The 27047-nt window shown below is 41.6% G+C and overlaps 1 protein-coding gene across 1 annotated transcript in view; it reads left to right on the top strand.

The window, feature by feature from the left end:
• The window catches only part of LOC103603822 (contactin-associated protein-like 3), a 103851-nt gene that overhangs the window by 69318 nt on the left and 7486 nt on the right, over window positions 1-27047 (top strand). Inside the window, exons 16-19 of the mRNA XM_008588409.1 lie at window positions 14301-14540; window positions 19830-20054; window positions 21923-22056; window positions 22906-22993. Of these exons, the coding sequence (XP_008586631.1) occupies window positions 14301-14540; window positions 19830-20054; window positions 21923-22056; window positions 22906-22993 (687 nt within the window). The remainder of the gene's footprint in view (window positions 1-14300; window positions 14541-19829; window positions 20055-21922; window positions 22057-22905; window positions 22994-27047) is intronic.

Genomic DNA, 27047 nt, shown 5'->3' on the forward strand with positions numbered 1-27047 from the left:
TGCTCTGATGAGAAAAATAAAAGGTGGGCTTTAATGCAAATAAAGGTTCAGAATTTCCAGAAAAACTAGCAAAGGGGTCAATTTCCAGTCTGGCAATTCATCAAACACTGTCCTTCAAAGAGATCCCAATTCTTCTTGACTTTGTTGCTCATTTGAAGTTTTATTTGTGTACCTTTAGTGAAATTTGAAGTTTCTTCATTATATTCTCAATAATGAGAAAAGTTTCAAATGTCAATATTGTGTCCTGTTCTTCACAGCTTAATCCCAAGTAGCTAGTGAGGAAGCTGGTGACTACAGATGTTATCTGCACAGATCCTGGAGAGGACACATGCTCACACCCACGACAGGGAGAAGCTGGGTCAGGGCTACTGCAGCAAGTGACCTTTGCCTCTGAGCTCAGAGCAGCTGCACAGGGCCTCAGTCTTAACCTTCCCCTTAGAGAAAATCATTTTCTCATGAAAAAGTCTCTAACCAAGCTAATAAATAAAGGAGGTATAAACTAAAATATCAATTTATTAAGTTGCAGTGTAACCATCAACCACAATATCTATAATTATGGATCAACACATTCTTCCTTACAGATGAATTAATAAAATTAATAACAGTTTTCCTGGCATCAGTTATTAGGATATTAATTAAGTGATGAAGGCCAAGCTGTGTGACAAGTGGCTGGATGCACAAATCTCACTTCCAAATGAGGAGCAGAGGTCCATAGAGATGCAGGTGTCCCATCATCCATGTGGCTGAGCTGCGGGCTGGGGTTCCCCCTGAGCATAGCACCCCACCACCTCTCAGAGGAGCGTCCCGCCCTCCCTGTGCCTGCCCCTCATCCACCCTAGTGTCACGCTGGCCTGGGCCAGCCACAGTATGTGACATGGTTGCTACAAGCCTTCCCTGTGAGCTGTGGTCTGGTCTCTCTGATGGCCATCACCTCTTTGACGTGATAGGTCTGATCTAAGGTAATATTTATATATTTTTATCTGTAATGTTTCATAGTAAAAATGCCCCAGGAAATTTTAATTTTCCTTACTTGCAAGTTGTCGGGCAACAATGCACAGTGCTTTGTGACTCGGGTGCCAGCCCTGAGAAAAAGCAGTCACTGGTGTGAACTGGGATTTCCTGTAAGTGTGACCCAGACGTGGGGCTGTTGAAGTGACACTGTGTCTTCAGGACTGCTGCTGCTTTACTATGTCACAGTAGGTTTCATCAGAGACTGTGCAGAAGGAAGTTCTCTAACGAAAAGCAGTCACTGGTGTGAACTGGGATTTCCTGTAAGTGTGACCCAGACGTGGGGCTGTTGAGGTGACACTGTGTCTTCAGGACTGCTGCTGCTTTACTATGTCACAGTAGGTTTCATCAGAGACTGTGCAGAAGGAAGTTCTCTAACGACGAGACAAAACTGAAAGATGTAGGTAAAGTTAATTGCCTTCTCAGAGAGCAGCATTAAGCACTTGGCAGTTAGAATCCTTTTCATTTGTAAGTGGACCTGGCAGAGCACGTTTAAATCTTTCAGTGGAATTATAATGTTGAATAAAGTTGTTGTACTAGAATATAAACATGGAACATAAGAAGTTCTTGTTTCGTACTGTGGGGTAGAAGTTACTTGAGATGCTATCTCGAGTGGTTTCCTCTGCGGATTATCCTAAAATTGTATTCTGCGTTCTGTTGTGCCCACGTGTCCCGGCACATGCGGACAGTCCTCTGACGTGAGGTTTCACAGGAGTAAATCATCAGCCTCTCAAAGGATGGTTGCAAGTGCTGACATGAAAAGCCCGACGTTTTTTGTCCTCTGAAAGTTTCGTTCCTCAAATGAGATGCCCACCGAGAGAAAAACTCAGAAATGTGGCCAAAACAGTGATGATAAAGAAAAGCCCTCTGTTCTCTGCCTGCTCTGCAGAGTCTCAGTTCCTGCTCTGAGCAGAGCAGGCAGCTTCTCAGCAAACGCTGCACGTTTCCATCTCAGGGCACGCATTAGCTAATGAGGTGCTAGTGATTTGGTCAATGAAGAAAAACGCTGAAAAATAAATAGGGCACCCTAAAATAAAACCAGCTCACCTGTGCAGCCTGCCGTGTTCCTCTTCAGGAGGGGGCCTTGCTCCGGCTTCACCCCTCGACTTTGGGACGCAGAGCTCGGATCGCGCAGCAGGAGTTCTGGGCCTGGCTTGTCTCGCTTACTGTAATGTGTAAGAAAGTCATTGCCGCTGCACATACCAGTGTGGGTTTTTATTTTGTTTAATTTTTAAATCGCTGTTCAGTGTTCCCTTAAATCGACAAATCACAGCTAAATGATCCCATTGGCCAATTTGGATTGGTTTTGGTTGTTCACTATTACGAGCAGCACTGCTACGAGCGTTTCTGTGCAGGGCTGTCTGCGAGCGCGCTCCCTTCCCTTGGATGTGTGCATAGGAGTGGAACGGCTTGTGCACCGGGTGCATCTGCAGGCGACTTTATTAGGAAACTCCGGATGGTTTCTCCAGGTGGCCGTCCCCTCTGTCACCCCTCCAGCGATGTGTGAGTCTCTCTGGCTCCATCTAGTCACCCGTATTTGGTCAGAGCGTCACATTGTGTGCTGAACTTGTGACTTGTTGATCACTGGTGAGCGTGAACACGTATGTTATATGTTTATTAGTCACGGTATACCTTCCTCAGGAGGTGCCCGTTCAATTCTTTCACAGTTTTTTAGTGGGCCTGTTTGTCTTATTATCGATTTGTAGAAATTGCATATATTTTGCATACAAGTCTCTTGTTGGGTATATGTATATAGCAAATATTATCTACCAGTCTAAGGCTTGCCTTTGATTGTTTCACCGTATCTTCCGATGAGCACAAGTTTGAATATCGCTTAAACTTTGGGTTGAACTTCTTAAAGTACAATTTATCAGTTCTCTTTTAGGATTAGTAGCTCTTGAATCTTATCTAAAAAATCATTGCCTTGCTCAGGTTGGTGAAGAGATTCTCCTGTGTTTTCTTTGAGAAATTACAAAATTTTAGTGTTTATGATCTTTTAGATCTATGATCTATTTTAAAATATTTTTATATGTAGTGTGAGGTAGGAGTCAAGGTTTAATTTTTTAATAAACACTTTTAGTTGCTCTGGTTTTTTGAATGTCAAGCGACTTAAGTACACGAATCTATTCCTGTTTTGTTCATTGCTCTTTTGCGTGTCTTTCTGCCAGTGCCCGACTATTTTGGTTGCTGTAGCATTATAGTTAAGTCGGGAAATCTGGTAGAGGAATTTCCATCTGTACTTTTCAAGATGTTCTTGGCTATTATAGATCCTCTGAATTCCATTCCATTTTAGAATTAGAAATTTTTTAAAATTTTTATCCAAAGCCCACATTGGGATATGTTGAAACTATGTGTGGAGAATTGACATATTAAAAATACAAAATTTTAATCCATGAACATGATATCCCTTTATTTATTTAGTTCTTCTTAGCGGTTATTTATTTTTCTTAGTGTAAAGATTTTGTGTCTTTTTCAGTTTATTAATAGCTGTATCGTAACGTTTGACGCTGCTGTTATTATAACCACATGCTTAGTTTTATCAACTGTGCTTTTTACATGGACTCTCATAATCATGTTCTTTTCTCTTTATTCTCCTAGTGTAGTGACGCGCACTGGCCCACTTCTCCTTAAGCCATCATTGCATTTCTGGAATCAACTCTTACACTTTGTATTAGTCAGGGTTCTCTGGAGAGACAGAATCAATAGGATATGTTATAATTATACGAGAGGGATTTATTAGAGGAATTAGCTCACGTGGCTATGAAGAAAAGTCCCATGTTAGGCCGTCTATAAACTGGATGCCGGTAAGCATGGCTCAGTCCACGTCCAAAGGCCTCAGAACCAGGGAGGCTGGTGGTGTCCTTGGTGTAAGCTCTGGAGACACCAGAGTCTCGAGCTCTGATGTCCACGGACAGGAGAGAAGAGTGTGTCCAGCTCCAGCAGATATATATATATAGAGAGAGCGCTTCACCTCTTTCCTCTGTCTTCTGTTCTCTCCCGACCCCCAGTGGATTGGATGGTTCCCACCCACACTGAGGGTGGGTCTTTCACACCCAGGCCACTCAGACTCTCATACTAATCTCTGCTGGAGACACCCTCATGGACACAGCTGAAAAGATTGCTTTACCAGCTTTCTCAGCATTCCTTCATCTAACCACGTTGACACATGGAATTAACCTTCACAAGTCCACCCCTTGTCAACTTGGTGTCCATACTATCTCCTTAAATCACACTTAATTTTCAAATGGTACAATAGCATAATAGTCTCACCTAACATGATGCACGATCCTGCATATAGCCAGAAACACATTATCCCTTTCCAAGAAGAAAAGGTAAAGTCCTTAGATGATATTTACCTTCTCCCAATATCCCATAACTTAAAATTGCAAATACTATGAAGTAAGGTTAACAGCATTTAAATGCTGGTATATTAAATGCTGGTATAAAGTCAAGTAAGTCTCATGGTACATGATAGAGAACAAGAGGAACAAAGACAAAGATAATTGCTTAATACGTGTATGGTATGTACACATAGAGACATATTCTTAACACAGCAGGGAGCACAATTACAATCCTCGTTTCTGTAACTGGTCACGTGGTCGAAGCTGGTATTTGTAACTTCCTTCCTCTACTGCCCATTCTGTGTTCCCTTCCCCTTCAGCGAGCACCTCAGCGGGTCGTGGTTCTTTACCTGGTGGAATGACCCAAACCTTCATCCCTGAGGAGTCTGGGCCATTCGTAGTCTTGCCTGGATTTGGTTGTTGTAATTTTCCATTGACCTTAATCACAGGGCATGGTAGTACTAAGCGACATCCTAAGGGATCTCCTGTATTCCAGACATAATCTTCCTCACCTCCCTTGTGGAGTAGCCGTCCAACTTCCCCTTGGTAGTCTGGGTCAGTCACCCCAGCTGACATAGTCACTCCTTTCTTAGCCTGTCGACTCAGAGGCATGAGGAGCCCAAGGTGGCAGGTGGCAGCCTTAACTTCCAGTTCCATGGGATCATTTGTGTGTCTCCTGATGGAAGCATTCCTCCCTCTGGTACCAAGACCTCTAGGCCAGCAGAGCATAAAGTTGCGGGACAGAAAGGGGTAATGGCTAGTGGTGCCACTTCCATTTCCACCCCTTGATTCCTGGACCCATGAATCCTGGCTTTGGGAGGAACAGTACCATATATTGGGCGCTCATTTAGAGCATATACACCCTGCTGGAGGACTTCCCCCCAGCCCTGCAGGGTATTGGCACCAAGCTGGCACTGTAACTGTGACTTCAAAAGGCCATTCCACTGTTCTATCAGACCGGCTGCTTCAGGATGATGGGGAACATGGTAAGACCAGTGAATTCCATGAGTATGAGCCCATTGCAGCACTTCTTTAGCTGGGAAGTGAGTTCCTTGCTCAGAAGCAATGCTGTGTGGAATGCTATGATGGTGAATAAGGCATTCCATGAGTGTACGGACGGTAGTTTTGGCAGAGGCATTTCGTGCTGGGAAGGCAAATCCATATCCAGAGTAAGTGTCTTTTCCAGTAAGGACAAAACGCTGTCCCTTCCATGATGGAAGCAGTCCAATGTAATCAACATGCCACCGGGTGGCTGGCTGATCACCCTGGGGAATGGTGCCATATCGGGGGCTCAGTGTTGGTCTCTGATGCTGGCAGATTGGGCACACAGTGGTTGCCATAGCCAGATCGGCCTTGGTGAGCTGCAGTCCATGCATAACCTCCATCCCTGCCACCATGGCCACTTTGCTCATGAGCACACTGGGCAATGATAGGGGTGGCTGGAGAATGAGGCTGACTAGTATCCACAGAATGGGTCGTCCTGTCCACCTGATTTTTAAAGTCCTCCTCTGCTGAGGTCACCTTTTGGTGGACATTCACATGGGAAACCAATATCTTCATATCCTTTGCCCACACTGAGAGGTCCATCCACATACCTCTTCCCCAAATTTCTTTCTCACCAATTTTCCAATCAGGTTCCTTCCATGATTGGTCTGACCATCCAGCCAAACGATTGGCTACAGCCCATGAATCAGTATATAATCGCACATCGGGCCATTTCTCCTTCCAAGCAAAGTGCACAACCAGGTGCACTGCCCAAAGTTCTGCCCACTGAGATGTCCCCTCACCACTGTCCTTTAGGAATGTCCCAGAAAAGGGGTGTAGTGCCGCAGCTGTCCACTTTCGGCTGGTGCTGGCAGATCGTGCAGAACCATCTGTAACCCAGGCTCTAGCCTTGTCTTCCTCTGTCAACTGATCATTGGAGCTCCCCATGAGGCCACAGGTGCAGGCTGGGAAGAGAAGGCAGTGCAGCAGGAGTAGGGACCGTGGGCACTTGGGCCACTTCTTCATCTAACTTACTTGTGCCTTCAGGACCTGCTCAGGCCTGATCACATATATACCACTTCCACTTTGTGATCGAGTGCTGCTGCGCACACCCAGCCTTGTGACTGGCTGGGTCAGATGACACCCAGTTCATGATGGCAGCTCAGGTCTCATGGTAACTTGGTGGCCCATAGTCAAGCGTTCAGTTTCTACTAAGGCCCAGTAGCAGGCCAAGAGCTGTTTCTCAAAAGGAGAGTAGTTACCTGTGGATGGTGGCAGGGCCTTGCTCCAAACTCCTAAGGGTCTCCGCTGTGATTCACCTACAGGGGCTGCCAAAGGCTCCATACTGCATCCCTGTCTGTCGCTGACACTTCAAGGACCATTGGGCAGTTCATGACACTGTATACGTTTTTGCAGTTATGGATTCTACTTGCTAATATTTTGTTAAGGAATTCCTAAACTATTGCTGGAGCTATCGATCTGGAATGTTACATAATATTTTCAGATTATGGTAGTAGAGTTGTATTTTATTCATTCAGTGATTTGGGAACTGTCCCCACTTGCTCAATTCTTTGAGAGCTTTTGTGAAAGAGCGATGATATTTATTCCTTAAATATTAAAAATCTGTTTTGAAAAGTTGTATTTTAAGACAGTTTTCTAGCAACTTAGTGTTGTAAAATTTATTAACACAAAAATTTTAAATAACATTCCCTTTTAATATTTGTAAGATCTATAGTGACACTGATATTGATAATATTTCCCATTCTTTTCTTCAAACTATGTTTCTAATATGTAAAGTTTATCTTAACTATGTGTAGTTTTTGTCCTTTTATGACAATGTCCTCCTTTAATCTGGAGTGTTTATTTCAGCTGTATAGTGTATTTACTGACATGGGTGGGTTTAACTCTACCACATTGCTGTTATGTTTCTACTTGACCCTCTTTTTTGGAGGAGGAAGGGGTCTTTTTAATTTTAATTGTTTTTATTGTACATGTTAATTGGGTGAGTTTGTTGTTTCAGTACATGTGTCTGTTATATAATGATCTAATCAGAACAGTAAGCATATCTGTCCCCTAAACATTTATCATGTCTTTGTGGTTATAACATTCTAGATCCTCTTCTCTGCGTCAATGAAGTATTTCTGGCATTCCTTTCTGTCTTTTTGGCTTTTTAGCTTTACCTCCTTGTTGTATTTCCAGGTATCACAATACGTTCCTTTACTCCTCACGATCCACCTTGAATCAATGTCGTACCACTTACTGAATAAAACAAGAAATCTACAACCATTTAATCACATTTACTTCCCTCTGCTCTTCTGTGACTGTCATTATATATTTTATTTTCACTTATTTATGATTTTTCTATTTCTGTTATTTTTGCTGAAACAGCTCATAGTCCTAAAAGAAAGTTTAAGATGTAGTCTGTCCTATTTACTGTTTCTAGCTCTCTTTATTCTTTCTTGAAGATAAAGTTTTTGGTTTAGAATTATTTTATTTCAGACTGAAATTTTTTCTCAGTATTTCTTGTTCTGATATTGTGACAGCAAATTCTACCAAATTTTGTCTGAAATGTCTTCATTCTGACATATTTGGGGAATGTTGTGCTAGCCGTTGAGTTCCGTGCTGGCTAATTCCTCTGCTCTTGTCAGGAGACGAATGCGCAGGGACCGGGTTTCAGCTGTAGGGAGCGGCTGGGGGCGAGTGCAGGCCGCTCTCCCTGGGAGCGCTCTCAGAGACGGCGCTGCGAGATGGGAAGGTGTCTCCTCCTCTGGCTCCCACCCCAGCCGCACTCACCCAGCGACTGTGCACAGAATGGTCGTGGGCTTGGGACGAATTGCTTTGCAGGGGGGTCTTTTGGCCTCAGGACTCCCTCCACGAGCCCACCTGTCCATGGGCATTTGGTGGATTCTCCTTCCCCTGGGGCCGGTCCCATCTCTGCTCCTCATGTCCCCAGACAGAGCAAACCTCAGGCGTGGATGTGGCCTTGGGTTTGGCCCACTTGTAACCTGTTGTTCACTCTCTGGAATTGGTCATGTGTAAACTTCGTGCCCACAAATTTTCGATGGCTTTTAGGAAGTATGATCTTTTAAGTTCCTGGTGATTACAGTGGGAGTGGTGACCTGCGACCTGCTAAATAAAAGAAGAACTCCAAAGCAACTTCAAAAGGCACGGTTCAACTGAACAACGCTTAACACACGATGAACGCTGGAGCAGGAATTTGGTGATAATGTACATAAGTTTAGAAGGTCACTGGTGATGGGTACAGCATCAGAATAGTACAGTTAACCTTAACTAAGTAAATTGTAGGAAGCCATCCTTGTGCCATCAAAAGTCAATGAGGAACAATCTTGGACAACTGACACAATCAATGTAAATGTGGTTTTTAAGAAGTCAATTGAGTTTTGATAAGAAAAGCTTGAAAGCAGTAGAAATCTGTCACAAATGAAAGAAGTCTCGTGCTATTTTTTTTTTTTTTTTGTCTTTTGTCTTTTTCCGTGTCCAGCAACGGATCGCAACCCTCAGTGTCGCGCCCGTACCGGACCGGGACCGGCCACGGGATCGCAACCCTCGGTGTTGCTCCCGCGCCTTGCTCAGCCAGTGAGCGGGAACCGGTCTGTATGTGGGATCCGAACCCTCGGCGGGAGCGCCACCGTGTTCCCAAGCGGCGCACTATCCAGTGCGCCACCGGGCCGGCCCTCGTGCTATTTTTCACTACTAAAATGTGTTTCACCCCCGGCGAACATCCTGTCTCCACCGGCCAGGCCGGGCTTTCCCATCCTGCTGCGTCTCCCCTGGGTGACGGCACGTTCTGATGAACAGAGTGGTCAGGCTCCGTGGTGAGGCGTGAGCACGGATGGTAGTTTAATCACTGTGACCCACGTATGCAGTCCCCATGGTGGACTGAGCTGACGGTCCAATGTCATTGGTGCCAACACCCAGGCATGTGCCCACGGTGGGACTGTGTTCACAATAGGATCATCACACGGGTCCAGCCACTACAACAGCTGATCTCTCTTCTCATTTGACAGCACGCAGTGATCATTGTTGCGTACAGATTCCTGGACAGCTGTACAGCAGCAGAGCTTGTCCTTCTGTCCAGCTGTCTTACATCCCTTCAACACTGGTTAGCAGTGGTGCCAGCGTCTTCCTCGCTGAAGGTGCTGGTAACGCGTTCTCTCTCTCTCTCTCTCTTTCTCTCTCTCTCTCTGTCTCTCTGTCTGTCTGTCTCTCTCTCTGTCTCTCGTCTGTCTCTCTGCCCCCCTTATTCTTTCTCCCTCATTTTTCCCTCCCTCCCTCCTCTCCATCCCACCTTTGCTGTCACCTTTCAGTCTTCATAGACTTTTGTCAATTTTATCAATATTTTCAAAGAACAAGCTTCTAAATTAATTGGTTGTTTTGTTTTCTAGTTGACCAACTTTTACTCTCATATTTATTCCCTTTTTGTGCACTTTTTTAGGTTCCACTGTTCTTCTTTGTCTATTTTCTCAGGCGGCGAGGTGACTGGTTTGAGACCTTTGCTGTCTGCTGCACAGGTGTCTAGAGCCAGCTGCTGTCCTCTGACCGCTGCTGCGGCTGCAACCCGCACGTTCCAATGTGCTGTACTCTCATTTCCATTCAATTCAAAATGATTTCTAATTTTCATTTTCATCTCTTCTTTGACTCATGTATTGTTTAGAAGTGTCTTGTTTACCTTCTAAATATTTGGAGATTTTCCAGGGATTTCCTCTATTCTGAAATCCACTTTTCCTGATATAACTATAACCATTGCAGCATCCTTACAGTTAGTGACAGGTGGCACATCTCTGTCAGTTCATCTACTTTTAACCTCTTTGTGCTTTATAGTTAAAGTGGATATTGTTTAGGTAGCATTTAGCAGAGTCCTTTATTATTAAATGATCTATTTCTGTCTTTCAATTGCAGCATTTGTCTTTATATTTATAATAGATATGAGTTTTCATATGATTGGTTTTAAATCTACCAACTTGCTATTTATTTGTCCCGTTTGTTCTTTTTTCCCTTTGTTTCATTTTTTGCTTTTGTTTGGAATCAGTGATTTATATCATTCTATTTTATCTTCTTTGTTGGCTGATTAGCTTTAACTCGTGTGTGTGTGCACGTGTGTGTGCATGTGCGTGCGTGTGTGTGTGTGTGTGGTTTTACTGGTTATTTGGGGTGAACGGTCATTTTTAACTCGTCATGGTCTGACTTCAATCTACGCTTTGCCACTTGGTGTGGGCACGTAAGAAACTTAGGACAGCGTATTTCCATCTCTTCCCCCAGTCCCTGTGCTTTTGTTGCCACATGTTGTGCCTCTGTGTATGTTATACACTTCAAAACACACTGTTACTGTTTTTAAATAGTCAGTAATACTTTAATAACACTTTAATAACACTTTAATAATAATACAAACATGGTTTTATAATTTGCCCATGTAGTAACCACTTACGAGCACCTTCCGTGTGTGCAGATCCAGTTTTCCACCTGACAACATTTTTTCCTCCTTCAGGGATTTCCTTTTACGTTTCCTATAGTGCGATCCTGCTGGTGATGAATTGTTTTGGCTTTTGTTTATCTGGAAACACTCTTATTTCACTTTTACTTGTGAAAGATAATTTTGCGTGAGGAATTCTGGGTTAACGATGCTGTTTTCCTTTCATTGCTTGGACTCGCTGCCCCAGCGTCCTCGGGCTCCCATCCTTTCTGATGGGAACTTTGCTGTCATCCTCGTCTGTGATCCCTTTTTCCTCTGGAGGTTTTTATTATTTTTTATTTATTCATACTTTTAAGCAATTTTTTTAGCGGCTTGTCTTAGTTTATTTTCTTTCTGTTTCCCGTGTTTGGCTTTCATAGAATTTCATAGGCCGTATGTCTATTGTTTTAATCCAATTTGGAAATTTTTCAGCTGTGATGTTTGTCTGCACCTGCCCCCCTGTCAGGAGTCCCCATCAGCATGTTTTAGGCTGCTTGAAGTTTGACCGCACCTCGCCGATGCTCTTCTCTCTTTCTTTTTAGTTTGTTTTCCCTCTGTGATTCATTTTGGCTAGCTTACAGATATCCAGGTTCCCTAATCTTTTCTTTGGCAATGCTTAATATTTAATCCCATTTAATGTATTTTTCCTTCTCAAAAATTGTAGTGTTATCTCTAAAAGTTCAATTTGGTCTTTTTAATGTACTTCATTTCGCCTCTACAAAAAAATATTCAACCCTTTCTCTACCTTCTTGGACATATGGAATTTAGCCATAAAATCTTTTCAAAATATCTTCCTTGTGAATTCAATCATCTGTATCATTTCTGGATAAGTTTCAATGGATCAATTTTTCTCCTCATGATTTATCATAAATTCTTTGTATGCCTGGCAATCTTTTATTGGGTACTAGACCTTGCGATTTTTTACCTTGTTGGATGCTAGATGCTTTGCATTTCTTTACATATTCTTGACGTTTGTTTTGGAATGAGATTAAGGTACATGGAAACAGTTGGATTTTTGTGGTTTTGCTTTTAAGGTTCTTTTAGGTGGGACTGGAGGGCAAATAGTCTAGTCTTAATTTTTTCCACTATTGAGGCAAAACTGTTTTATGTTCTGTGCCAGATTCCCCTGGAATTTTGTGGTTTTTCACCATGCCTGCTGGAGATGCCCCAAATGTTGCTCCTCTAATCTGAGGAGCTCTGTCTCTGGCCTCAGAGGTTCTCCTCACAGGGTGCGCTGGCCAGTGCTGAGCTCGGTGCCCGCGTGGGACACTCGACTGACCCAGCATCGTCCCCACTCGGCTCTCCCCCTCCGGCCTCTCTCCTCGGAGCTGAGCCCTGCCAGTCTCTCGGGACTCCCAGCCCCTCCAGGCCTAATACGTCTTCATCATGGCCCACAAATCCTCTCCAGGCAAAAAGCTGGGGCAGTGACAAGGCTTCCGTCAACATTTTCCCTCATTCCAGAGATCACTGCCATTTGTTCTAAATGTCCAGCATCTTCAGAACTGTGGCTGGGTTTTAAGTGGCTGGTTTTTAAGTAGCCAACTGTTTTGTTGGCTGGTTTTTAAGTAGCTTTCAAGATAGGAGAGTGCCGGAGACCAGCTCCAGTCAAGTTGGGGGTCCTTGAAAGAGGGATGAGGAAGCTGCAAAAATAAAAAACACAGGCAGAGACCTCGGTTCCTCTGAAGCACGTTCTCAGCCTGCGGGCTGTCAGCGCTGTCACAGCCAGAGCAGCTAAAGCAGCTGAAGCAGCCTTCAGACTGGAAACAGCATTTTTATTTGTTACACAACACGGGGGGGTTAATGTGGGCATTTTAACTACATAAATCTTTAAAATTATTAAATCAATAGTTAAACGGAAACTTTTCTTAAAATTACATCAGTTCTCATAAAATTAATAATCTACAAGGTTAAATAAAACTCAGTCGTCAGCCAATTCTTTCTGGTGATTATATCTGTTGTGTGGTCAATTAGTCCGTGACTCGCTGTTCTTGACGTTTTTCACCATTGTGTTTCTTTTCTTCTTGCCCTCGTATTAACCTTAAACTTATTACTACCAGCAAGCATAAATTAGTTAAACAAACCTTATATATATTTTTAACTTTTAAATACTATAAAAGAAAATTCTAACAATTATATTTAAAACTTATAAATCTAACAATTAAACTTATAATCAACTAAAAATTTAATGATTCTCATATTTCTATAGGCATGAACCTATTGTTTATTTGGAAAAGGAATAAAGGATATTTGAACAGCTTTATCATGCATGTACTTAATATAGCAGCTGTGTGGCCCAATGTAAAGTGTCAAAGTGCACAGCACCATCCCTCATGAAACCAGGTGCATTTTAAATTCCATCTATAATCTTTATTTTTAGGAGGGAAAGTTGTGCATCATATGTTTTTGTCCCAATATCTTACTAAGATGTTTTTATTTAACTTAGGACACCAATGAGTAACAGGGTTTCTATGCATTCTTTCTCATAAACTTAATTCTTTTTATAGTATCTTTTTTCATTAATTCCAACCATTCTCTTACCATTAACATAATCCCCTGTAAATGACGTTTGCCAACTTAAGTCATATTTAGGACATCCCCTAGGAGGGTACCAAATTTTTCCTTTTCCCATTTTATAATCTATATAACCATTTATCCAGATGGTGGGAAGAGGATGAGGATTTTTATTGTTTATTAATTTCTTTGGTAAAAACAATTGCTCATGGCTATTCATAAGGTGTTTGTAAAACATCCATTGGTGTAATAAATTGACTCAAAAGGGACAATTTAGAATTGTTCAATCTTCCTGGATCTTTTGTGGGATAATCTAATTTTATGACAACTGTCTGTGTGTCATTTTTTACATCTTTTGGAAACTCGGGAAACTGCCACACTGACCAAAACATCAAAAGAGAAAGTGAAAGCAGCACCACTATGCCAAGGCAGAGGTCTTTACAGTGAAAGCAAGTGCTGGTAGCCGGGGCCCTGCCAGCAGCTCTCACCCCGGGGCCTTGCCAACTCGGAAAGGGCAGCCCAAGCTATTCTTTTCAAGACCCTGCCATGGCGTGGACCGCGCCAGGAGAGTAAATCTAGTTCTTGTCACTGCATACTTGTCAGGCATCCACTGAAGTCAGTTTATTGATGTTAAAAAATATTCTCACATTTTAGCTAATCATATCAATGTACAACATGTTACATTACAATGAGTCCAATAATATTGGTGTTTTAATAAATTTTCTTCTTCATTCTAATGTGTCTAACTTAAAAGTAGATTCCTTAGTTGATTAAGAAGGGATCTATTTAGAATAACCCAACTCCACTTTTCTTAAGAAAGGAGTTAATTTTTTAGTGTTCTTGCATATTCCCCAATGGTTTCGAAATTTATATTTCCAAAGTAATACTTCCTTATAAATCCTTTGGGAAGTCTTGATTTTCACCACTTTCCACGGAGCCCTGCGTGGGCGAGCTCACCAGCTCCGTGTCCTGTGCTTCTGTTTTAGGCGGCACAGCTACCAGGCAGAGAGGCTTTCTGGGCTGCATTCGGTCTCTGCAGGTGAACGGAAAGGCTCTGGACCTCGAGGAAAGAGCCAAGGTCACACCGGGAGTGGAGCCCGGCTGTCCGGGACACTGCAGCACCTACGGCCACTTGTGTCTCAATGGAGGGCAGTGCCGGGAGAAGCCCCGGGGATTCGTGTGTGACTGTGACCTCTCTGCATACGGCGGGCCCTTCTGCTCCAGTGGTGAGTGCGAATGAAGAACTTAACCAAGATCGAATAAAACCTGTTCTGAGCAGCTATTTGATAAAAATATCTCAGTTCCTGAGTTCCTCTTGTAAATCACCTTCTTACAGCCAATCTTATTTTATTAGAAAGAAATGTGACTCTACTGTTGAAAAGTCAGCAACTGCTACTGTAAGATCTCATATTAATCCCAGGGTCTTATCGAAACACCATCTCTGCATTCTAACGTTTTCTACCTGATGCTTCTGTTCTCAGATAATGAGTTATTAAAAATCTGCCCCACATGGCCATTGCCTATTTCAATAGTACAGGAAGAATTTTCTTCCAAAAATATATTTTATTGGTATAATAAGTACATTTTTATTATTCAGGAAACCTTGGGCTGTTTCATTGTGCCACTGGGATTTAAAGTACAAACTGTGATACCAAATTGAATCAGTTTTTGATTTTTGAAAGAATTAACTGCCTAGAAATGGTCGGAACACAATTATATAGGTTATATTTCAAGTTAAATCTGTGACGGCAAATCAAATCATCTGTTACCATATCAAGACACACAAATGAAGTTCAGTTGTACCAAGGAAGCTTCTAATAATGTTGGCAGAGGAAAGTGGGCATGCAAACCTTCCTTCCCTGAACCCTAGGGCAGCGGAATAGCTGTAGATTAATAGAGATTAGAAGTAAAGGCACAACAGAATGAAGGAGACCCCAGTTTTGAATGTGATCTCTGCCCTAATCCTTGCCTGACAACTCCCAGGGTGTGCAATCTCAAGAGGACTCCTAGAGGCAGCCACAGCACAGAGGTACCAGCAGACCCATGCTACGGGGTGACAGGGTGACGGGTGGAGTGCAGGCATGTTAGCTGTTGTTGTCAACCACAACAGAAACAGAAACAATAAGAACAAACGGTATCAAGAGCATTTGCAATGAGTTATCTACAATGTTCAGTTTTCAATAAAAAGCACTACACATGCAAAAAAAAAAATCAAATTGTACTCCATACTTAGGGGAAAAATGCAGTTAATAAAAACTAATTCTGAGTGGGCCTTTTTGTGTGTGGTTTCAGAAGACAGAGACATTGAATAGCTCTTATAATCTAGTCAGTCAAAAAAATGACGTTCAGAGAAATAAAGAAAATATGCCATCTATGCCTAAACTGATATGGAACTTCAACAGAGCAATGGAAACCATGTAAAAAAAACAAGTGAAAATATAAGAACAGAAACATACAATTACTGAAATTTAAAAATAATTATGTATCCCTCAATGAGTTCAACAGAAGTAAGAATCACTAAATTTAAAGATAAGGCAAGTATATATATTATATATGTATAATCTCCAATCTGAAGAGGAGAAAGAAAAGATTACCAAAAAATAAAAGTAAAAAGAGAGCCTCAGAGTAGTGTATGACAATATCCATAATTAAGTAATTGTAAACAATCCATGAGCTAAGAAAAAACTCATAAATAAAATTAGGAAATATTTTAAGTGACTATTAAAAATATACTATGTTAAAATAAATGATAACGGCTAAGGTATTATTTAAATGAAAATTTATGACTTTATATTATTTCATTAGAAAATAATACAAGTGTAAAATCAATGGTATACACTTGCAATTTAGGAATCTAGATAAAAAAGAACAAAATGAAACCCCCCAAAAAGTAGAAGAAAATAAATAATAAAGATAGAGCAGAAATAAATAAAATAAGAAACAGACAAAGGATGAAATCAATGTAATCAAAAGCTGGTTCATGGAAGAGGTCAATAAAATTGATAAATATCTAACAAGATTCTCCAGAACAAAGAAAAGAGGACACAAATTGCAAATATCAGGAATATAATACGTGAAGGAAAAGCAGATCCTGCAAATATTAAAATGATATCAATGGAATATTATGAACAATATTGTGATAATAAATTTCACAAATTAGATTAAATGGATACAGTCCCTGAAAGACACAAATTACCAAACTGACCCACTAATAAAGACAAAATCTTAATAACTTGTACCTATTAAAGAAACCAAATTTACAAAGATCTCACCATGAATAGCCAAGGTCCAGTTGATTCACAGGCAAATTTTTTCTATATGATTTTATATTATATTACTTTTTCTGTATTATTTAGAAAAAAATGCCAGTCTGACACAAACTATTTGATAATGAAAAGGAGAGAAGACTTTCCAATATAATTTATAATCTAACTAAAGAAGATTTGATGCAAAAGTCTAACAAAAACCATAAAATATATAAAACAAAGCAGAAACTACAGAAATATACTTCATGAATACTCACACAAAAATGCTTAACAAAGTATTAGCGAAATAAATCAAGCAATATAGAGAAAATCACATCCTGATCAAGTAGGATTAATCCCAGAAGTACAATGTTGATTTAATTTTCAAAAAATATTTCAAGGAAAGTCTCTATATTAACAGAATAAAGGAGATGAAACATAATCATTTCAATACATGCGGAAAACACATTTGACAAAATTCAGTATGAAAACTAGGAATAAAAGGTAAATTTCCCGGGGCTGGCCTGTGGCTTACTCAGAGAGTGCAGTGCTGAAAAGGTAAATTTACCAACCCAATAAAGGACATCTAATATCATATGACTAAGATACTTAGTCATGAAAGACAATGCTTTTCCCCTAAGATTGAGGAAAAAGCAAGGATCTGTACTCCCACCACTTGTTTCAACATGCTGTAGGTGTTAGCCAGTGCAATAAGACAAGAAAAGGAAGTAAAGAGCACACATATTGGAAGGAAAAAGTAAATTTCTTTTTAGTCTTAGGAGATATAACAATCTGTATAAAAAACCATAAGGAATTTACAAAAACCTAGTAGAACTAAGGGACATAAAAAACAAGGTCAACATAAAAAAATTAATTGAATTTCTATGTACTAGTACAAACGATTGAAAAAATAAAAAATAAAATTCTATTTAAAATAGAATCCAAAAATATGAAATATTTACATATAAGTTGAACAAAATAAGTATAAGACCTCTGAATTGAAACTATTTAAAAAATTAACATCTAAATAAATGAAGGATAAACTTGAAGACAATATTATTACTATGTCATTTCTTCTCAAATTGACCTATAGATGTAGTGTTTGAATCAACATTTTGTCCAAATCGGCAAGTTAATTTTAAATTTAAATGAAAATACATAGGGCCTTGAATTTTCAAAGTACTTTTTAAAAAAAAGAACAAATTAACAATGAAGAAGTGTGTGTGTGTGTGTGTGTGTGTGTGTGTGTATTCCTATATATGGAGAGAGAGAGAATCTGTCATAAATGTATGTAGGGATACAGAGATTGATACAGATATTCAACTGATTTTTCACAAAAGTGTCAAGGGCATTTAAAGGGGGGAAAGAAAGTCTTTTAAGCAGTGATTCTGGAATAAGTAGATAGCCAAATAAAACAAAAAGTATAACTTGACACTTAACCCACACCACATGCAACTCTTAATTTGAAATGGGTAATAGACATAAATGTCAAAGCTAAAAATTACAAAAATTCCGGTAGAAAACATAAGACAACGTATTTGTCACCTTGGAAAAGAAAACAAAAGTTAGGAAACAAAAAATATAAATCATAATAAATTTCATCAAAATTAATGATTTTTACTCTTCAAAAGACACTATCAAGAAACGACTATTAAAAACACTCACACAACAGATATCTGTCAAGGGACTTATATCCAGAAGATGTGAATAACTTGTACAGCCAATGAGATGACAAACAACCAGAAGGGGAAATGGTCAATGATTCGAACAGACACGTCACCAAGGAAGAGATACGAATGGCGGATGTTCACGTGAAGATGTGCTCTACGTAACCAGTCATGAGGAAGAATGCAAATTAACCCACCATGAGATACCCCTGCACATGCGCCCGAGTGGCTGAAATTAAAATGACTGACAGCGGCAAGTGTTGGAATTGACACAGAGGAACTGGAGTTCCAACGTCCAGCTACCCCAGCCTTAGGAATCTACTCAAGAAAAACGAACATGTAGATCCACTCAAAAACTCGGGCACAAATGTCGATGGCAGGGTGATTCATCATATCTTAAACCTGGAAACAACCCAAATGCTTGTCCGTAGTTGAATAGGTAAATGCACTGTGCGATGTCCCGTGCCATTCTAGTCTTAAACAACACGGGGCCAACTTAAAATCCTTACATGGAAGGAAAGACGTCAGACAAAAAGAGAGAGAGTACATGATGTGCAATCCCATTTATATAAAATCTAGAAAATGCCAACTAATTCAGGGTAATAGAAAGAAAGTCAGTGGTTGCCTGAGCAAGGGAGGGATTCACTGTCGAGAACTGAGAACTGCTCTGACTATTGACTGTGGTGGTTATTTCATGGGTGGATGCATCTCATGAACCTCTCCAAATTTTATACTCTAAATGGGAGTGTGTCTTTGGGTGTGTACCTAACCAAGCCTCATGAAAGTCGATTAAAAAGGTTTGTTGCTCCTTCTGTATGAGCACAGACCTCAATTTTTGATGGTTTTGTATGCACCTTTGCTAAGTGCAACCTCAATGTTTTCATGCAGGCAGACATCACATAAGAAGTCAATATTGTGTCATGGGCAATAAGGTGGTCTGGGGTTGGGCTTGGGGAGGTCACTCAATGACCGTGGCCCAGCTGGCGTGGACCTGCTGGAGCCATGGAGATAAGAGAGGTGCAGAAACTAAACCTCCCATCCCGTGCATGACCCACATCTGGGAGGTCATCTCCTTCATAATGCGATGGCACACACTAGGGAACTGATTTAGAGAAAGAGGACAGCCTGCTGTCACCTCCATGCACAAATGACCATTTCCCTCTCCCAAATGCATCATGGTGCCATCTGCTCAGCCTTCCCTTCCACTGGGCAGTGAAATAAAGGACTGGCCTTTGGTCTGTGGGTCCTCCCCCCTCACTCCGGGGGAAGACTTCTACCTGCAAAGCAAAAGACCAACCAAGCAGGTAACAGCCACGAAACCTGGCTTCTGCCTGAAGTCAAATGGGAGCTCATCGAGCTTTGATGGGAAACATCCTACTGAAGAATACACATGTGTGTTTTAACATGAAGACTTACCGAGGACTGTCCTAAAGTCCCCAACAATTAACTGTGGTTGGTATTCAGGTATATGGCACCTGTCGTATCATTCTGTACTTTTTATTTATTAAAATGTTCTGGAAATTAAAGTAATTCAAATATTCATAGTTATACTTCAAATCAACCCTCAGTCTTGTATAACTTTGAAATGTGCATATCATTTCAGAGATTTCTGCATATTTTGGAGCTGGCTCCTCAGTGACATACAATTTTCAGGAGTATTATTCCCTGAGCACAAACTCCAGCTCCTACGCTGCTTCCTTTCTTGGAGATTTGACACTAACCCGAGAGAGGATCTCGTTCAGCTTCCGAACAGCACAGACCCCCAGCCTGCTTCTGTATGTGGATTCCTTCTACAAGGAATACCTTTCAGTTATCCTCGCCAGAAATGGTGAGTATCCTTCTGGTGTTAGAAGACTAAATTAAATTACTACAACTGTAATAATATGATGTTTTCAGTGTCTGAGCCTCTCAAATTACAAATGAGGAGAAAATTGAATGTTCCCCAAATGTCATTTTATTTGTATTTATTTTATTTTTAAGACTATAAAGATATTGTTGCTAAGGTATCATTTCAGTAATCACATTAGGATTCTTCTGTAAAATGTCTGGTAAGTTTGCGTGTCTCGTGTAAACAGAACTCTTATTATCCCTGTAAGATCTTAGAAATATAAGGTATCTAGTTATGTGTGTAAATACTTTCTCCTCCTTCTAAGCAAAGGGGAGATGAGTTAAGGTGTCTCCCGATGCATCAAGACCATGCAGAAGTGACTGTCCAGATGCATCAGAGCAGCAGCGTTGTTCTGCCCTGTCTGTGGTCCTGAAGTAAATCAGGCCCTATCCACCCAAAGATGAAGGTACCATCACAACTGTCATCCAGCTACTACTTTTCCATGGTGGAGAGACAAGGCCAGGCTCTAAGCATCTTAAATGGAAAGTCAGGGTGCTAATTTGACATCTGGGAAAACTTGAAAACATTTCTGGCTAACAGGATTTTGCTACGGCTTGTGCAATAGTTAGAAGCATAGGGTGAAACCCGTGCAGCAGCTGAAGCCAAGCCAGGAGAGGTGGATGTGTGGAAACCTTGTCTCCTGGGGGAACCAAGTCAGGGCATCTCTCTTCCACACTTCCTGGTTGCAGATGCAATTTTCAGAACTGAAACCTCTGGTGTGCGAAGAAACAAACCAACCTACTGCCATTTCAGACACGGCCCTAGGATTTTGACATCCAAGGTGTACGCAGCAATATTGAGTAGGAATATTAACCTTCATTGTAGGTGTAGAGTTGTAAACCACATGAACGGTAGGAGTGTTTCATTGGCACATTGGAAGGCTCCCTGGGTGCACAGCAATTGACTTTTCAGCTAATAAGTAAGCAAAGAGAATTAATGTTAGAGGTGCATTTGGTTGAGATTTCTTCCACACTGGTCGGCATTTAACATCCGCAGCCACCACCAACTGGAATTATTCTCTGGTCCCTCAGGTATCTAGTAGCCACGTGGCTGCACAACAGCTCCCAAGGCCACTGCTCATCTTTATCTCTCACCTTGCAGAATATAGGAAACACATTCAAGGAAGACAAGACTGTACCAACAAAATAAATCAATATTTTGCAAAGTTTCAACTTCAACATTTCTTTTTTTTTTTTTTTTTGTTTTTTGTTTTTTTCCGTGTCTGGCAATGGATCGCAACCCTCAGTGTTGCCCCCGTACCGGACCGGGGACCGGCAACGGGATTGCAACCCTCGGTGTTGCTCCCGCGCCTCGCTCAGCCAGTGAGCGGGAACCGGTCTGTATGTGGGATCCGAACCCTTGGGCGGGAGCGCCGCCACGCTTCCCAAGTGACGCACTATCCAGTGCGCCACCGGGCCGGCCCTCAACATTTCTTAATATAATGTTCTTTTTACAAAAGTGGGGAGGACTCTAGCATGTGCTCGAGTCAGGTGTTTTCTTTTAGAAAATAGAGGATTGTAGGAAAGAGAGTTCTCATAACAACAACTTTTGTCTTCACTTTAAAATGGCATGATTTGAGGGGGATTGATCCAGCAGCAACACACAGAAGCAAGGACTGTTCCAAGGAAAGCAAAGACCAAGAAGGTGATGGCACCTCCCAGCAGACTATGTCGAAGAGATCCAAACTGCAAAACATGCTAGAAACAAGAAAATAACGGTAACTTCTCTGCAGTGTGAAAAGGCAGTTTTGAAAGTATCTTGTTCAAAAATGGTTTTTTTTTGTTGTTGTTTTTATTTTTTTGCTTTAGGGAGTTTGCAGATTAGGTACAAGCTAGATATCCATCAAGATCCTGATGTTTTAAACTTTAATTTCAAGAACCTGGCTGACGGGAACCTTCACCATGTGAAGATTAGCAGAGAAGACGGAGTGGTCTTTGTAGAGGTAACAGTGTGTTCATCCAACAATACTTAAAATTGTAATTCCCTAGTATGGGTCAACTAAAGCAACGCTTGATAACAACACGTGATATGAGTTTTATTTCTGTTTTATTCTCTCGTGTGTCATGGATAAGAAATCAAATATTGTCTGGTATTTTTATTTGCTTAGTAGTGGGAATCTGCCAAGTACAGTATAAAATTTTGACCTCTTAAATTTTTCCTGATTTCCTTTAATTTACTTGCCAAGGAAATGTCTATTTCATCACGGTGAATTACTGGCAGAAGTTTTAAAAATGATTCCTCAATAAGAATTCACAAGAGGACAAATGTTATGACAATTTCAAGCAACAACTTATGTAAAATATGATTATGATTAAAATTTGCATATCTAACAAAACAGAGTTCAGTCACTGTAGTGAAATTAGACACTGACAGCACTTTTGAAGGAAAGTGTTGGCGTGCTTGCTGTCTACATGGAACAACATACTTTGGTTTCATGTTTCATATTTCGAGATATGCAAAGGCTTTGGCTTGAACCCAAAGCTTTGGGCTTTGACAACTTTTTGTGGATTCTACCAATTACAGATTATTTGTATTGCGCCAGAAAATAATAAGGACTGTGAAGAGAAAGCAGTAGAGGAAGGAACGGGATGTGGGTGAAGGGTGTCATGGCATAAAAATTGTTTGGGTGCTGGTTCTCGGCTGGGATGATGAGCTCCTGCGGACGAGGTTCTTTCGTCTCGGGCAGCACGAACCGGGTTTTTCAATCAGTTTTGTTTGTTGGCTCCCCGTGCTTCCTGCCTTGTTACTGACAGATGAGAAACCTGTTGATGTTTGCTTCTCATGCGAACAGGTGAACCAGAAAGTGCGGACGCAAGTGAGTCTGTCCTCCGGCACGGAATTCAAAGCCATCAAATCCCTCACGCTGGGCAGGATTTTAGGTAAGTAAACTCAGAGTGCCCCTGCCGGCCCCCACTGCAGTCACAGTGTCAGGCCACTAGCACAGCAAGGAAACAGTTCCTTGTTTTATGTTAATTACAACACTTGTTTTAGTCCGTTTTGTGTTGCTATAACAGAATACCTGACACTGGGTAATTTATAAGGAAAAGAGGTTTATTTGGCTTACGATTCTGGGACAGCTGCATCTGGCACAGGCCTCAGGCTGCTTCTACTCATGGTGGAAAGCGGGAGGCAGCCAGCGGGTACAAGCAGATCACATGGTGAGAGGAGGCGAGAGAGAGAGAGGGTAGGTGCCAGGGTCTTTTAAGCAACCGGGCTCTCGTGGGAACTAATAAGGCAAGAACTCACTCATTAATCTCCCCTCCCCCAGGGAGAGCATTAATCCATTCATGAGGGATCCGCCCCCACGACTCAGTTTCCAACACTGCCACATTGGAGATCAAATTTCCACATGAGTTTTGGAGGGAACAACACATCCAAACTCCATCAACACTCCGGTCAATCAGGGCAGAAACCACACTTTTGCCTCAGTGCACACATAATCGTGGAAAGACACTTCCCACGAGAGGAGCTCGCACACACCGGGAGCCCCGCACCTCCTGTCTCTCTCTGCCAATCAAGCACAACAGCTGCAGCAATCTTCCTGCACCTCGAAGAAGATGTGATCAAAGCAGACGTGAAGGTCTAGAGTGTGGGTTTAACAGCCGCAGGTATATAAACCTTACCAGGATGACGCTTGGAAGGAAAAAATTAGTAAGCCTGTGTTTGCTGCCCCAGACACAGTGTAGTCCTGCTTTGCCAGGCTGCCCTGTGTGGGGATGTGTCCTGGGCTGGCTACCACACCTGTAGAAACACACCTGAGTGGTCAGTGTCACATGGGCCAGTTCCCACTGGCCACATCACGGGTGTGAAGGCACAGCAGGGCCACCGTAGGGTCAGATATCCTGCCTACAGTTCCCTTGTTGCCAAGTATTAACATGTAAAGGCTGCTAAATTTAAAAAATCGTGTGCTTTTTAGTTACAAATAAACTGTAAACATCTTGGATATTCACATGTTACTTTGGGGGAAATGATTTAGAGGTTTGTTTTATTTTACTGGTCTTGTATTGGCACTAATGTGACATATTTTACCCAAGATAATGAGTTTTCGCCTTTTTGCTTCTCTGTACCTATATTCTTCAGTCACTCACATTTCTCCTTATGCATAAACTCACAATTCTGACGATGTGTGAGTAAACCCAGTCAAAGAAGGGCAGACACAATCCCAGTTTTGTCCTCTTTAAGCTCTTCTGTCTTCCCCCAACTGGTCATTGTGATCTTTGTCTGAGCAACGTGAGTGGTTGACAATGTCAGAGATGTCCGCGTTCTGCAACCTTAGGCAAGGCTGCATTTTTGTGGAATACAGGTGTTCTGTGAACGGAGGGAAGGAGACTGCCTTTCTCCAGGGAGCTGGCCAATCATTTAGTGAGAAAACATGTATTGATTAAGTGCTTCTCTGTTCAATAAAGTAGACAAGGTGTTATGGCAGGTGCAGCATCCCTGACCTCGGAGATTTCATAGCCTCAGCAAGAAGTTGAGACACCCCCATAAATAGTTTAACAAACGTAAAAGCATTAAACATTATTTAAGATGTTGGCAAGAAGATATTTTTAAACACAACTTATGTTCAAATGTCGTGTCAAAGTTGTTGATGAAAGGCTCTGGGAAATAATGAGCAATCCATCAAGTAACAAACTAAGAAATGAATCACACCATATGCATGTAATAAGCGAATAAAAATGAAAGTATAAAGTTAATTCTTACACACACATATATTCCCCTCAATTAAATGAGTAAAGGACATTAGACTGGAATTGAATGCATGGATACTTTTTTTAAAAGAATGTTGTATTCATTGGTATACTATTGAGGCTCCAAAAGTAAGTCTGAAGTTCAAGTTGGACAGTAAACTTTATAGCTTGAAGCAATTGGGTTTCATGAAATTTTAAATAAAAATTCATTTACCATATGCCTGGGAGCATGGATTTTGACTGTCTAAAGACATTTTCCATATTTTGATAGTTTTATTTTAAGATTTGCTCTGCCATGAGCCTAATAAAACTTCCAAACCATTCTGTAAGCCCAAGAAATCTGCAGCTTTATGTTCCAGGCTAAAGAGGTGCATGAGGTGCCTCATTGTCTGAGGTTGAGAGGTCTCCTAAGAAGGGACGTGCTCAGCACTGAGCTCAGATGCTGGTGCTTTCACTGGGAGCCCCATGCGTCACACTTCGTGCACCCTTCAGCCGACCCTTGTGGGTATCTCCTGTGTGGATTCATACACAGTCTCCCCGTTCACAATTCCTTCCTGAAGCCCCCAGTGCAGGATGGGCACTGTCAGGTGTGAGGCGGGGTGTGTGTGAAGACACAGCGTGTCCCACAGTGCATGCAATGGGGCCTTCAGACAGAGTGGCCCAGAGTCGCCATCTGGTGAGACACCTTCAAGTGTAAACTCTTCTGGTGTGAGTATGATCAGGAACGTGTGCCTAAAATACAAAAGCTTTTGAATCACTACACCCTCATCAGGGCGCTGCCACTTCTTGCTAAGGTTGGTGATGCTAAAGAATTCTGTGTAATCAGGATTCTGTTGATTCTGATTTTGATGGATTATAAAACATATGAAGGACCAAAACTTTCTAACAAATAAACTCTTCTCAAGTGAGGGGGAATCTTCCGAGTTAAAGCAACAAAAAGAAAACTACAGTCAATGAAGGTCACAGGACAAAACAGCCATGCCCTAAGCCCCGACGTGTGCTGCCCCAGGTGGGCGGAGGGGCCCCAGAGGACTCAACAGACTTGCCCGCCCTACACGACTCTTCCCTAGAGCCATTTAGTTCACTTAGAAGAAATGCCGCAAAGTAGGAAAGATGCGAGAACTTGGAGAGTTTCAGAATGGATTTGAAGTGGTGTATTGCAGACGGGAGGGACTAACAATGCCAGCGCGTCCATGAACTCTACCAGCGGTTTTCAGACTCCTCATCCTGAAAGGGAAGCCTGGGCACGAGCCGTGGTCGGCCGCAGGGGCTGAGCCCGAGCCCTGCTACTGCCGGCTGTGTGTTCAGGGCAAGCTAATGGACCTCTCTGTGCTCAGGTTACTGCGGACTATGTAAATTCTCACAGAACAAACGAAAGTAGGCTAGGCACGAGCCGTGGTCGGCCGCAGGGGCTGAGCCCGAGCCCTGCTACTGCCGGCTGTGTGTTCATGGGCAAGCTAATGGACCTCTCTGTGCTCAGGTTACTGCGGACTATGTAAATTCTCACAGAACAAACGAAAGTAGGCTAGATGATTTCTCAGATTCCTCTCAAATATAAAATTTTAAACAAACTCAATATAAATTCTAACCCATAATGCAAGCAATTAACCATTAACAGTATCTGAGATAACAGATGTCCTGAGGTCTTCAGACTTACTTCATAAATGGCCTGCCTGCCTTTATCAGCATCCTTTCTGTCCTGGAGTTTCATGGTTCTAAGCTGAAGATAATGTGATGACTTTAGGATGCCACCTTTTAATTATACGCCCATCATGGACTTTGCATTCCTTGAACACTTTAATGATAACAAATGAGGGTGTCTCAAAAAGTTCATGGAAAAACAGAATGAAACAATAATATAAATCTTTCCACAAGTCAAACTCAATATAAATTCTAACCCATAATGCAAGCAATTAACCATTAACAGTATCTGAGATAGCAGATGTCCTGAGGTCTTCAGACTTACTTCATAACTGGCCTGCTGCCTTTATCAGCATCCTTTCTGTCCTGGAGTTTCATGGTTCTAAGCTGAAGATAATGTGATGACTTTAGGATGCCACCTTTTAATTATACGCCCATGATGGACTTTGCATTCCTTGAGCACTTTAATGATAACAAATGAGGGTGTCTCAAAAAGTTCATGGAAAAACAGAATGAAACAATAATATAAATCTTTCCACAAGCTTTTGAAGCACCCTAGCACATCAAGAAAAGTGTACCAATTCTTACTGCAGATGTGGACGAG

The sequence above is a fragment of the Galeopterus variegatus genome, unplaced genomic scaffold (genome assembly GCF_000696425.1).
Source record: "Galeopterus variegatus unplaced genomic scaffold, G_variegatus-3.0.2 Scaffold4804, whole genome shotgun sequence".
NCBI classification, from domain to species: Eukaryota; Metazoa; Chordata; class Mammalia; order Dermoptera; family Cynocephalidae; genus Galeopterus; species Galeopterus variegatus.